The 15000-nt window shown below is 42.6% G+C and overlaps 1 protein-coding gene across 1 annotated transcript in view; it reads left to right on the top strand.

The window, feature by feature from the left end:
• The window catches only part of fam172a (family with sequence similarity 172 member A), a 149733-nt gene that overhangs the window by 90090 nt on the left and 44643 nt on the right, over positions 1 to 15000 (top strand). The window contains exons 9-10 of the mRNA XM_053326109.1: positions 6946 to 7062; positions 14148 to 14232. Of these exons, the coding sequence (XP_053182084.1) occupies positions 6946 to 7062; positions 14148 to 14232 (202 nt within the window). The remainder of the gene's footprint in view (positions 1 to 6945; positions 7063 to 14147; positions 14233 to 15000) is intronic.

Genomic DNA, 15000 nt, shown 5'->3' with positions numbered 1-15000 from the left:
AATATTTATTGGCCTTCCTTTTCCTCACCGCCCACACTGATGTTTGTGTGTGTGTGTGTGTGTGTGTGTGTGTGTGTGTGTGTGTGTGTGTGTGTGTGTGTGGGGAATACTATCCAACACGTACACAGACATACACCACCTCCCACAACCCTGCGTCCGGTGCTGTCACTCACACAATTCAGAAATGCCCCCGCCTTACCCTATCAAATCTCACTCTGTCTCTGTGTCCACCATCTTCCCTTTCTCTCTCTCTCTCTCTCTCTCACATTCCCTTCATCATGCATTTGCCAATAAGCTGTGAGAGGAAAGAGGAAAGAGAAGAGGAAGTTGTTGCAATTTTCTCCTGCTCTCTCCCTCCCTTTTTACACCCTTGCCATGACCAGAGTTCCCGCACTGGAGAGTCAGAGGGGAAAAACTCAGAGTAAATGCATGTGACCTCAGTGTGCAAAACCTCTGCACAGTCCCTCAACACTGAAAGATGCACACACACAAACACACTCCCTCTCGCTCCCTTGGGCCCCGTGGCCTCGTGCTAGAGAGGGCTTCCTTCCTGCAGTTAAGACAAAGGAAGCTGGGGACTGACAGGGGACCTGGGACTGCTGCTTCAAAGCCACAGGAAACGCTGGTGTTGTCTCTTCCTGTGGAGGGTGTCGGAGCGTGGGGGGCCAGCTGCCTGTGTTTTCACAGCCAGGGACGAACAGGGATGAGTGTGTTTATGTGTGTGTATGTGTCACAGACAGGGTAGGAAGAGTAGCTGAACACACTGCACCTCCACTCCTTTCCACCCCTCTTTGACCTGAGATCAGTTGCTAACAACATAAAGTAATATACACATAAGCTTCAGAGGGGGAGTGCACACACATACCCCATCCCAGCGGTGAATTCTGTGGCCATTAAAAAGCCAAATCCAGCTGAGGATCATCAACTTAAACACTTTGTTATCTAGAAGTCTATTGTCTGCATTGATTTATGATAGAAAAAAATCACTGCCACAGCATCAGCCAGCCTTTATGTTTGTTTTTCCAGCCCTTTCCACTGTCTTTGCAGAGTATATGCTTTCAGTGTGTACATGCCTGTGTGTGTTTGTGTTTGTCCTCCTGTTCCAATGTTGGCGTGTAGGGATTTATGGGGGTGTATGTGTTAGTGTGCCTGCGCCATGTGTTTTCAAACCTTCCGGTGTGCACCCGCATACATGTTTGTTTGTTTTTCCTGTGTTCGCCCTGGCTTCTCTGATGCTCTCCTCTTACTCTCTGGCAGCAACAGGACAGTTAATCAATCAAATATTTAAGCAGTGCTTCAGTGCTCAGTGGGTAGTCCTAGATTATCTGTGGCTGTTGGCAGTGCATAGCGCAGCCACATTATAAGCCTCGTCTCTGACTGGCATCATCACGGGGCGCTTCTCTCTCACTTTCTCTCTCTCTCTCTCTCTCCTCCTTCCCCTTGGCTTCCACTCAGTCTTTGCTTACTCCTACTAACACTCTACATTTTTTCCTCTTTTTCATTCTCACTCATTCTCTGTCACTCTCTCTCTATCCCTTGTTTTCCTTTCTGTTGTTTGCTGCTTTCTATTTGCACTCACTCTCTATGTATAATTGTGGCTTTTCACATTGACTATCTGACAGTAAGCAAGGCCCCTTAAAGAGCTCTCATCTTTCTGTCTTTGCCTGTTTCTCTCTTTTCTCTCGCTCTGCAGTCTTTCTAGGGATGAGTCTGCCTGTCTCCCCACGGGGATCTCTATTGTGGATTACCATTCAGTTTTTGCCCAATTATCTAGTGGCTTTCGCTGCCTTTGACACATAATTATCAAAGGCCTAAATAATTGTCTTTATTATCGCCGGTGTTTAGATGTAGCATCAGCGGAGCAGTTGCGAGCAAGGGAGCGTCACGGGGAGAGGAGAGAAATGAAGTATTTATCTCGACCAGAGATTAGTTTAGCATGCTGTTAAATGATGTCTCTTCGCTTATTTCAACTCCTCGTCCAGATAAATAAACATGATTAAAATGCCCCCTTCCCTCCTTCATACACACACCCCATCGCATATCACATTCTACGTCAGTGGTGGAAATAAGATTATGCACAACAAAAAGTCCAGCAATAAGCTGGCTTTGTAGTAGGAAGCAGCTTGAAGCACTAAACACTGTACTTTGTTAAGGGCCATATGAGAGGTCAGGTACAAGATCAGGGGTTAGAGTGTGTGTGTGTGTATGTATGTGCATGTGTGATCGTGGCTCCAAGCACATGGGGGTTGACTACTTCATAGAGCTTGTGAAAAGCTGGATTTAGCAGAATTGTGCCAGCCAGGGGGTCAGAAATCTGTGATGTTTACAGGTCTCTATAGCAACCAGGCCCTCTGCAGAGAAATCAGAAAATAAATGGTTTATGAGGGAGAAACAGAGTAGGCGAGAAAAAGAGGGAGAAAAATTTCATAGTTCATCCAGAGTTTAAATATATGTGTGTGTGTGTGTGTGTGTGGGGGGGGGGGGGGGGTTAACTTGAGTCTACGTCATCAATTGTGACTCAGCTTTGTTATCATGGCACAGAGGGATGTGAATGTGATGTGTAGTTGCAGTTAAATTAAATTCAAATCACACTTGGGGAGGCTGTTAAAAACACCTTGTTACAGAAACAGGTCAACAGATTTATTTTATGCCTTTTATGTGGCTAAATTATTATGTCAAAATGGCCTTGATAATATAAGTGAATAAGACTTTGTAAGTCAGTAATGATGCAGGAGATAAATGAAGTACATCAGACTGGTGATAAACATTTCATCAAGGTGCTGTTTTAAGGCCGCTCTTCAAGCTGAGGACTTTGGTTCAGACTCATGAAACTCCACTTAAGCTTAAGCTTCCACTTATGTTTTAGAAAGACAGTGAAAGACCACTTGGTGCAGGGATGGTGTTCTGAAGTTGACCCTACATTCTGACCTAGCTCTGAAGTGGGTCAAGGGAAAAGAGAATTTTCCCCATGGGGATTAATAAAGTATTCATAAATATTTTTGTTGTGCTCATCTGTCTCTCATCTATCTTGTTTTTTCTCCCTGTTCCTTCTTTTTTCCTCCTAGTCTACGTCTTTTGATATCCATTCTACAAACTATAACCTTCTGCCTTTCTACTCCTCTTTCTCTTTGCACTTAAACCGCCCATGTCCAACCCCACACCAACTTTACTCTGCATATCCATTTTTAGTACCGGAAGCGTTCTGGTTTCTGTTTGTGGTCCACTTGTAGTCTGAGTAGTATTGACCAATCATGTTTGACCTGGCTTTGGTTGCATGCAGGTGAACAGTCTATGTAGAAAGCAAAAGAGGCTTGTGATCTCCATTCACATGCATATATATTTTTATAGTGATTAGCTGAAATGTAGTTGAACTGTCCCAAGTTGCTAATAGGACTGTAAACCACACCGGGCGCACAGAAGAAAAAGTCTTGATCCGTCAGTTATCTGGATATCCACTTGCTACACCGGATCCCTAAAATATTGGCTATTGCCCTTAGAGACGAACTTGTTGTCAGACGGATAGCCGATGGTTCCCGCGATTGCTTTAGTGGTAAGGGAAAGGCCAGCAGAGAGGCGGCAAATGTCTCAACATCTGTGTGCTGGTTTTAGCTCAACAAGTATTTCCAAGTTTCTCTTCCTTTTCCCTGTCCAATACAAAACTGATCACAACAGCTGGCCCGATTCCTTGTTAAAGCTAAAGTCTGCGGTTACAAAGTGGATTAGCACATTTAATATTCTGGATAAAGATGGCTAACACTAACTTGCAGGCTAACATAGTGTAAAAATGATAACATGATGAGTCATATAATAAGACAGTTTACATTTCTGTGTACATGGATGCATGTGGCTTTATGGTTTTAAATGGTTTGTAAGTTCCCCCATAAGCATCCCCCACCTAGCAGAAGACACAGTCATGCTTAGATTTAGCTTTCAACATGAAGCTAACCACAGTTGTCATTGTGGCTTGTAAAACACGAGACCCAGTGGTGTCAAAATCATTGTGGTTGAGGGCCACACTGCATAGAGTACTCTCTCCTGGAGTCATTATTTGTCAGCCTATTACCCCAACTGTTACCACAGCCAACTATATGTGGGTAGGCATTGTGGTAATGACAGCTGTCAGGAGGAGTGACTGATAGAGCCAGTGTTGGGAGATACAACCCTTTGGTCTTTAATCTTCGGTTTGAGGCATCATCAGGAAACAGACTTTGTATGCTGAGGGCTCCTGATTTATTTTCCCTCCTCATTTCAACAAATAACGACACTGTGTAAGTATCTATGAATAGAAGGTCACTGTGAAACTCAAGCACTAAACTTAGTTAGAAAAGGGCGAAACAAAGGGGTATGTTGTATTTCAAACTGATGAAATCTTGCTTGGTAGAACTTGTTTTCATATACCACAAAGTAGCTAGAGGTGCTGAATCCAATCAATTTGAACGGCTGCTTTAGGATTTCAAAAGGTCTTGTTATCCAATTTTTTCTCCATTCATCTGTCTGCTTGATGAGACAGTCTGCCTGTCCACACAAGATTTATCATGCACTGTCTAAATACTTAAGTCCAGTATTTAAGTTCCAGACGCATCCATCAGCACCATCTACAACCCACCTTCACTCCCACCTTACCAGCTGTGCCTTTCTCTTTGTACATGCCTTTATCTTTTTCTAACCGCTGTCTGTCATTCACACGCTTCTTCACCAAACTGCTTATGTGTTGTGCAGTGCTCTCATCTCTGCTCACATTGATTTATACACACATATTCATATGTCCATGCATGTATACCCCACACAAACAGGCACACACACACTTCCTCTGGTTGTCTTTGTTCATGTTTTTGTTCTATGTTCTCGTTTCAATTTATCTGCATACCCTATTTTGTTAGTGTTTTGTGTTAAAAGTGGTATGTCAAAATGATTTTTTTTTTAAAGTAGGTTCATATAATCTATCAATATCAGTTTGGCAAATTCTACACACTAGTTACAAAGTGTTATTGAGTTATTCAGTGAACTATACTCTTATGCATAAAAATACATTTAACTTTTCCATCAACAATAAAAATGTATTGGACTCACGTGTTTTTAAGGGGCATACAATATGAGTAAGTAGAGACCCATTTATCCACTTTGACAGTGGAAAAATGTTAAGTTTTCTGTCAGGGCTTGGGTGATGTTTTCGACTGGATTGAAGTCATGTACTTAGTGTTTTCCATGAGCAGTCAGTCCACTGTCTCCTGTTTCCTGGCCTCTGCTTGCAGCCCCTATACTTAGGGACTGGCCCATTTGGCTAGCGCCAGAAAATAGGACCTTGACTGACACCTCCAGTTTTAAAAGGTTGACTTTGCTACTCCCACGGGCCCAGTTCTGCCAGAGGAAAGCTTTTCAACCAAGCGTGGATGAGGAGGGAGTACAGAGCAGAGTGTGTATCTGTGTGTGTTTGTGTGTGTTTGTGTGTGATTGTAGGATTTTGTGTGAGGGAGCAAATGTGTGCATACATGTGCTCAGTCTGTCTTCTTTTGTTGTCTATCTCTACAGTTTTGCACTTTTTTCTTTACATTCATGGTTGTACCTCCTTTCTCCATATGCTCTATCCTCCACCGTGGTGAAGACACTCCAGTGGAAGCTTTATCAGCTGAATGATGTATGAGTCCTTAGTGCTTTAATAGATTCCATTTATCTCTATACACTCCCACTTTAATTTGGCTGGGCAAGGGAGGATGTATTCAAATGCCCACCGTCATTTTGATGTACAGCCAGCCAGCCAGCCAGATCTGGCCTTTGTGATTGCCCCAGCCATAGCCCCAGTCTGAGTGTCAGACTCAGATTCATATTATCAGCTTAAACCCTTTACGCCAGCCCAAACTGTAGCTTTGTACTCAAGCCTCAGCAATATATTGTTTTATTACACTGGGACACTTATAGTCCCATATTAGTAGCATTCTAACATGCAAATGGCCTGAAAATCTGATTCCTGGCTTAGCCTCACATGACCTACCTCTTCCACTGTAGTGGTAGTCTTATTCCAAAAGTCACATACACCAGGACAATTTTAAGTGGAAGAAGTCCAATAGGATCTAGGATACTGTCAAGTGTCAACTTCCCACAAGACTCTTATAATGAACCTTTAATACTGTACATACTGTACTACCATGTGTACATAGATGACCAAGTGATCAGCCAATTTAGTGCAGTGCTATGCCCATCCTCAGTCCACTAGTCTTTTTCCCACCCTTACTAAATATATAGATTAAGTGATTGTTAACCTATTGTTGCAAGTCCTGTGCTCTTTTCTTCCTGTTTTATCTTGAAGCTAAGCAAAGTGAAACGGTTCATTCCCAAGGCCTGCCTACAGTACTCCTTGGGGTGGGACCAGCGGTGTGGGAAGTCTATTGTAGTGCAGTAACAAGTCCTTTGTGTGACATTTTCCTTGGCGTTGACATTCAGAGGGGAATAGGAAGACGGGCCTGCGGACGCCACATTCTCTGTGACATGTGAAGGGAAAGGGTATTAAGAATGGGGACCAAGGTATTTGAACGTGCACAGGGAAGGACATTTGCACAGAACGTGACAAGGACACGCTATGGTGGAGCAGCTCTTTCATATTTCACTTTATAACACATGCTGTACACCAGGTTGAATCTGTATCCACTAGTTTCAAAGCTGTCCACTGGGCTACAGTGCTATCATGGTCTGAGCGGTAGGCTGACGGTGTGTGATGATGAATGAAATTTATATTAGGCAAGGATCTACTTACCCAATGGATATGTCATAATAAAATAATTACATTCACATCTCAACAATTGAGAAAGATTTTTTTTTCCCCCAAAAGAAGTTATCATAATTCCTTCATGTGTTGTTAAAATGCTCTCTGACACAAACAGTGCCTACCTCAACAGTGATTGTATCATTAACATGCTAGGGTGATTAACATGAATTTGTTTTTTTTGGCAGATGAATCAGAGGGAAATGCAGGTGAAGAACAGAGTATGTGCTGTGGCTCTGACTGACTCAGCTCACAACATCTGGCTTCAGGAGACTAGCAAAGGCACACAGGATTGGATGCAGCAGGTAAAATAGCCATTCACACTTAAACACAAAGATGCTGAAAAATGTACAGGGGGCTTTTCCTGGGCCCCCATCTTATCATGTAAATTCACCCAGTGGTGAGCTGAGTGGTCTCTCAGATAATGCTTTTCTCAGGTTTCTCCCTACACAACCCTGCTGACTTACACCCTGACTAACAGCTAGTCTTAGAAGTCATAGAGAACCATTGTTTGCATGTTTTTCATCTCTGTCTTTTTTATCAGCCCCCACTCTTTCTTCCTGGGTGCATGTCAATGAATAACTGAGACAGTTAACCCTTGCTGGTGTGTATGTGTGTGTGTGCGCACGTGTGTGTTCGTGTACATGGCTGGATATGCATGTGTGTAAGTTTGTATGTGTGCTTGTGGGTAAGCATGTGAGATAGAATGCACGTGCACATGTGCATTTGTGTTAGCTTCATTTTAGCACTTGCCCTTTCTGGTGTGACCTCTGCGCCATACGCAGCACCTGGGCTCACTCAGTATGCACATACAGATGAGGACCAGCCAAGACCAGCGCTGCTTCAGAGCCAGAGATGCAAATGTCATGCACACACTCAGACACACAGACAGACAGACACACACACATGTGCGTGCGCACACGCACACACACACACACACACACACACACACCTACATGTACACCATACCTTTATTTCTATGATATCCTCTTTTATATCCCTTGCCTTTTGTTTTTGCTATTTCTGTCATCTCTCATTTCATGTGTGTGTTTAGTTTGTGTGCTCAAGTGTGTGTTACTTATCCGAAAATGTGTGTATGTTAGTTTGAGGGGTGGGGATTCAAGGTTGCACTGGCCCCCTTCTCCTTGTCTGGCATTTCCTATTTTTGATCTATCTAAGGGATGTGTGGGACAGAGCATAATTGGAATGTTAAGTGATTTTCTATTTGTGATGATTACCCAGAACAATAAATCTGAAATAACCTTCTTTGTCCAGTATGAGGAAGGGGACAGGCAAGGAATCACTCTCTCTCGTACTCATTAACCCGCAGTCCTTTTTTGGCTGAATTAAGAGAGGAGCCTGCCTAATTAAAGGGATTTTTTCTAGAAAGAGACAGTGGCACACCTATACCATGCTACGCCCTGTTCAATGACACAGAAATATTTCAGGAAGAAATGTGTACATCTATAAATTAAAGATACTCACTGTCTTTTTTTTGGTCTTCCAATAATTGGTGCTACTCTTTATTAAAAAGTACTCATTAATTGTTGCTAATTCCAAAGCAATGCTTATATTTCATGTATTTCTCTCAGGGACCATCATTGCATACATTTTATTTAACAACAGCAAAATGACAATGTTTTAACAGACGTTTCAACCTTTTATTGTCTCAGATAATTTAGCGTCAGAAAATAATGTGTTAATGTTTAGAAACTGCTAACTTCATTTTTTCTGTCTCAAATTTAGTATTTTATCACATTACTGGCTTCTGGGCATGGATGGCAGTGCAGTGCTAGTTAACAAGCCCTGGGTCAGCATGAGGATTGAGGTGAATCCAAAATCTAATCTGTCCTCGGCATTTACATTAGAAACCGATGCTGCTTGTGTGCAGTGGTTCCACTGAAAGGTCAGAGTCCCTTTGTGTTCCACCCAATATGCTAATCCCATGGCTCTGGCTTGATCTATGTGTTTCTATCATTGGCTCAGTTTTCTGATGTTTGGCTTTGAATGATCACACAGTCCACAACCTTCACTTGTTGGTGCAGTGCAAAATTTATACACACATAAAGACACTGCAACTCTGACAGAAGATGCGTATACTGCTTCTTTGTAAAGGATACCTATACACAGCTGGATCTTTAATTTAAACAACACTAGCATTGCACACTATTGTACAGAAATACAAACACACACACACACACACACACATCGGAAGGGCAGCACAGATGGTGCTACACATCACAGAGGGGAGTTTGCAGGGGACCTGAATAATGCCCTATGTGGTGTATAAATATGGGTGCCCGCACGAGTGGGTGCATGTGAGGTCGGGGTACCCCACCAGCGCATTGCTCTGTTCTCCTCGGACAAAGATAATTCCCTCCCTCTGGGGTTCAAGAGGTCACCGGTTGGTGGGATGGAGCGATGAGAAGAGGAGAGTAAAAGAGAGGAGATGGGATTTAGAGATCAGCACCTGCTGGGCCAGGTTATATAGACCAAATGGGTCAGACAAGGGGCAACTGACATCACTGCCAAGATAGACAAAATACAGAATGAAGGTGAGAGAGGAAGGGATAGACATGGCGTAGGCAGAGGCATAGATATAAAGACAGAAAATGAAATCGGCAAAGAAAAAGAAGTATGAGAAACATTCAATTATTTAAATCCTGTTGACTACCGCCGAAAAAGCACAGGGTAGAGCCGTGGAAAAGAAAAACAAAAAGACAGGTAGGCTGTGAATGGAGTGAATACAGATGGAGGAGAGGAGATGAAGAGATGTATGTGGAGATAGATGAGTAGCATAGTGAGGAGAAGTGAGTGAGGGAGAGAAATGCGAATGATGGTGTACAGCTGGCAGCCTGTCACAGTCTCCAAGGTGTCTCCTGTCACTGTGCTGGCCTGCTGTCACACTCTAGTGGCCTGCCCAGAGCACACACATACACACACACACACACACACACACACACACACACACACACACACACACACACACATACACTTGTGCACATACAGAAATACAGAGTACACTATGGTCATGAATAAACCATCCTAATCCATAGAGATTATACAGCAACTGGAGGAGGTGGGAGAAAGACAGACATAGAGAGAGAGTGAGCAAGAATTGATACTCAGGACTTCTTTCTGAGAAGTTACTTTGCTGGCTGTCATGTGTGTTATGGTTTAGGAGACTTTTGTACACTTAGAACAGACTTTCTATCATGGGAATCAGTCCTGTGTACTATTTGTGAGTGTGTGTGTGATTGGAGGGTGTGATTTATAATTGCATGTTGTGAGTTACTGATTTTAATGTATTGTATGTTCCATCTACCTGCCCAGGGACTATGGGCATAACCTAGCAACTTGCTAAAAACTGCTGTAATGCATCGCTCTTTATTTTGTACAAGGTTAATATTTTATTACACACTGTCCCTGTTTAAATAAAATAAAAATTACAAAGAATTTACAAATTAAGAGATAGAGCTACTAGTTTACCATCGGATGGAGACAGTTATATGCAATTGCAAGGTACTGTATACACACCACATATTTTTGTTTAAACTTTGCATTCAATTCAGCAATAAAAAACACTGTCTTATATAAAAAAAAGACAAGATAATTGTGTTACTTAACTAATTTAATTTAACCACTTTTTTGTCTTATATTTTTCTTTTGATTTTGTTTCATTTAGAGTCAGTCAAAACATTCTAATAAAGCCCAAGTGTATAGTGTCTAGTGTACATTTTACCTTTTTTGCATACATAATACAGGATTTTGAAGCATAGGAAGTGCATCCTCTTTTTAAGGCTTTGTGTGTGTACTCTTGTGACACTTTCTTGTAGTGGATACGGACACCCACTGTATGAGATACCTTTTTGGTCGTTATGAAAGCTCCATTAGATCACTCTGCCATCAGCTGAGTGCAGTGTTTTGTGTCCATTACTGTGTGTGTGTGTGTGTGTGTGTGTGTGTGTGTGTGTGTGTGTGTGTGTGTGTGTGTGTGTGTGTGTGTGTGTGTGTGTGTGTGCCTGTGTGCCTGTTGTGCCTGTGTGCTTGTGTGTGTAGTTTATGTGAAAGAAGCAGCCTGGCATCCACTCTGACTTGCAGAAGGCAGCAGGTGGCAGATCATACACACACACACACACACACACACACACACACACACACACACACACACACACACAAACACACATATACTCATAACAGAGAGGGCGTAAAAGCATCCCTCACAGGTAGAGGGGTATAGCAGACACCTGCTTGCCATTTACACTTTAACGTCACGCTATTAGCTCAGTGGTTAGTTTTGGCGCTTAGTCACAGCCTCTTACTCACCACTGTAGGAGATCCTTTGGAACTTTGTGTCTGAGTATTATTGGTGATGGGATTTAAGATAAATAAAATAGACTGTGTACAACAATGTCTATTGTTGTGTTTGCATGGATACATGTATGTGTGCATATCTAGCATAAAGCACACATATGTACAGAGCAGCAGAGGTGGGTGGAGAGTCAAATCTGTTTACATGTTTGTTTCTCTGTCTGCCTTTAGTTCAATGGCACCATTGATCAGCAGACAAGCTGCTTGAAGTGATGATGCTATGCGTCAGAGGGAGCCGATGTGATGTGCCATCCTTTTGTCACATCGGCCTTCTCTAATCCCAGCCAGCAGGCCTTGCCTTTATGTCACTGCTGTTATGCCTGCGGTCTCCCACAGCACTGGTGCTCTGTGTGTGTGTGTGTGTGTGTGTGTGTGTGTGTGAGAGAGAGAGAGAGAGAGAGAGAGAGAGAGAGAGTTTATGTGAGTGTGTGTGTGAGTGTGCATGTGTTGTGTGTGTGTGTGCGTGCATTTACGTAAGAGTTTGTGTGCACATGTGTGCTGTTGCCTTGACAAATCTATTCAAACCCGACCTCCCTGCCTCCATTGGTGGTGATGGTAGAGGTGAAGGGTGGGTGAGGGGGGGGCCCTTTGAAAGACTTGCCTCCTTCCCCTCTCTCCAGCTGCCTTCAGCCCACTGCTCCACAGCCCAGCTGACATCTTCCTCTAGACAGACTGAATGAATTAAAGGAGATACAATGAGACACTTGATGTAACAGTCAAGGAGCCCCACTGCTTCTGTGCCGCTCTACACCGCTCTGCCCTCAAGCCCAGGCTCAGAGGAGAGCACATCTAGGGCAAAGCAAAGGATCTAAAAATACACAATATACTACTGTTTACCGATGACTTGTCATCTTCCCCCAACACTAAACCCCCCCTTCTTTTTTCACTCCATTCTTCCTCATCTCTCAGTCAATCTTTCTTCAACCTCTCTGACTCTTCCTATGCTATGCCCCCTACGATTGCCAGCACATGTGATTGACAAGGCTGAAGAACTGAAATATGGATGAAGAGAGAATGGAAGCATTTCTTATATTGGAAGGGCACAGTCAGTTTGTTCTTAAGTTCATTTTTATTTCTTTTGATTGGATAAGAACGGATGACACATGAGCCAAGCTTTATTTTAATAACAGGCCATTATGTACACATTTCCCAGCTGCATTTTGTGTTGCTTGTTGACATTTGCCAAGGATTTGTTTACATGGGCCGTATGTTTCATCATAATAATCTTTTGCAGTGAGTTCCTATATTTCTGTATAAGCTTACAGTAAATAAATCTCGGTGGGACAAAAGAAGATGCAGTACATGTCAAGCAGACAGTAACAGAAGACATTTGCTTGGGCGTAGCTGCAGGAACTTATGTAGACAAAAAGCAACAACCAAGAGGGGCCCAATTAGCTATCAGCTATATTCAGTTTCTCTCTGTGTCTATTCATAATGATACAGCAAAACAGAACACATATATACACTAGCATCCTCATGCTATTGGTGAAGTGTGTGTCTGCATGCACAGGATTATGTGTGCTTGTTTGTTGAAGGGGGAAACTTGGGGTATGATAGATAAGCAGGCATGTGATGTGAGCCAGGATTTTGCATGCATGTAGTATGTGTATTGCATGTGCGTTTTCTAGAGAAGCTGAAGTGTGAGATTGGTTCACAGATTTGCCTATCCAATCCCTTCTCTGCCATGGCCTTGAGAGTGAGGTTCACTGAGGACAAAAATGTAAAAGCATGTGTGCACATGTGCACGTTTGTGTGAGTATTTGAGTCTGGAGGGTTCACAACTCTACCCATCTTTATTGGAGACCCCCCGCAATGCAGCCACTGACCCACACATACAAGCATGCACAACACTGTAATGGCTGTCAAGGGGCCAGGGTGAAAGTAAACAAGGGCAGATAAGCAGTGATTCAGAAGGACGCCAGCTGCACATTCTAATCTCTTTACATTTTCTCTTTCTTCTATTGAACTTTTATCTTATCTGGGGGACGTCTTCTCCAAGCATTCCTTCACAGCCTCCCTCTCTCTCCCTTTTCCCTTGTTTTTGTACTAACCTTACAGCCACAGCATACCAATCCACATTGCCTGGTCAAACAAGGAAAAACACACTTTGATATGTTGCCATCAGATGATCCAAAGAATAAAAACTTAAAGCATGGGACATCTGAGTTGTTTTTTTTAGTTTGGCATTGGTACATATAATTTGTGGGGTTTAATCCTACTACATTTGATTTAACCCAGTAGGTCGGATGAGGTAACGCCACACAGACAGTCCGAAGGAGAATGAAGACAGCAAAACACAGATAAAGAGGTCTTCTTCTATTTCTGACAGTAAAGTTGTCAACCACAGGGGGTTTGAGAGGACTAGGGGTGTCTGCAGGGGGTTATGGGTCAGCAAGCTGGGCAGACACCCTCCCTCAGGGCACCCACTGATCCACTGATCCACCATGGTAGAAGGCCTCAGCTCTATACCACAAACAAACGCCAAGCTGTCTGCACAACATGTCACAGAGCTTTTAATTGCTTGTTCCTGTCTTTCTTTCTCCCTCTCTCTCTATTTCTCTGTCTCGTTCTCTCACGCCTCGCTCAGCCACACACACACACAAACCCCTTTCTCACTATTGTCTCTCCCCTTGTCTTCTACACCTGTCCCCTTCATCTTTGTCTTCTTGCCTCTCCATTTTCTCTCCCTTCTCCCTTTCTTTCTCTACATTTCTTCTGTTTTTATTGTATCCTAATTCTAATTTAACAGTCTTTATTTCAATTAAAGTAGAAAACACAATAATTCTGAAGCCATAATTAAAATAAAAAGTGGTCGAGTGGTTGGAGCGCATGCCATGTACGCAGCCGACGCAGGTTCGAACCCCGATCAGAGGTCCTTTGCTACATGTCACACCCCCCTCTCTCTTCCATGTTTCCTGTTGGTCTACTGATAAATAAAGGCGTCTGTGCCAACAAAATCTTTAAAAAAAAAAAAATGTATCCTCCGAGTTTAATCAATCTTTTTTCCATCTTCTTACAGCACTGTTGTAACTGGGTATCGAGTCCAGAGCCCCTTGACACACCACTGGATCCCATGCTACCAGACTGCCCCCGAGTCTCTGCAGGTATCAATCTACTGTGTAGAAACACACTCAATTGTAATAATATTAATACTTTTAAGAGTATTTTTAGAATTTAATCATGATCACTCTCTCAGTTTTCAAATACAATTTCAAGACAACTGTATAAAACAACAAAGTATAGCCACACTATATACAAGTTAAAACATGTTCACAGATAGGCAAGATGCACTCTATCAATGTTGGCTAAACCAAGTATTTATTCAACTGTCAGAGGGGAAACATTGCCTGAAATGAGTAAACCCTTATCAAAGACGTGTAAATCAAGTAAGGTTGTATTATATATCATGGGTGAGAGTAAGAAACTGTCAAAAAACAGTTAACAATGATGGTACCAGAATGTGCCAATACAGGTAAGTGCAGTTGTTTTGATAAAGAGCTGAAGCTGTCTAAATGACTAATGTGCAAATTACAAATAGGTTCCTCAGTGTTTAATTTTCCTTTATAAATATACAGTATATATTATATGTATGGCACTCTATATATGTGTTTGTCAATGGTTATAGCCATGCACATGTGCAGATTATCAAGGTTCAGTGAGTGCACAGTGGTGTGTACGTTGACAGTATTTGTTTTCATATGTGTGTGTATGTAACATGGTTGTGGGTGTTGGGTCACTTGGAGGTCTTAGTAGGGCTGATTGAGAAGAATCATTGTCAAGGAAACTCAAGCATGTGCAGATTATCTTGAAACACAAATACACAGAAACAGAGGCTCTCTCACACACATTACAGAAATGCGCTGTTTGATTTT

This window comes from Scomber japonicus, chromosome 9, assembly GCF_027409825.1.
Source record: "Scomber japonicus isolate fScoJap1 chromosome 9, fScoJap1.pri, whole genome shotgun sequence".
NCBI lineage: Eukaryota > Metazoa > Chordata > Actinopteri > Scombriformes > Scombridae > Scomber > Scomber japonicus.
The sequence above is the reverse complement of the archived record's forward strand: the minus strand, read 5'-3'. Positions and strand labels throughout refer to the sequence as shown.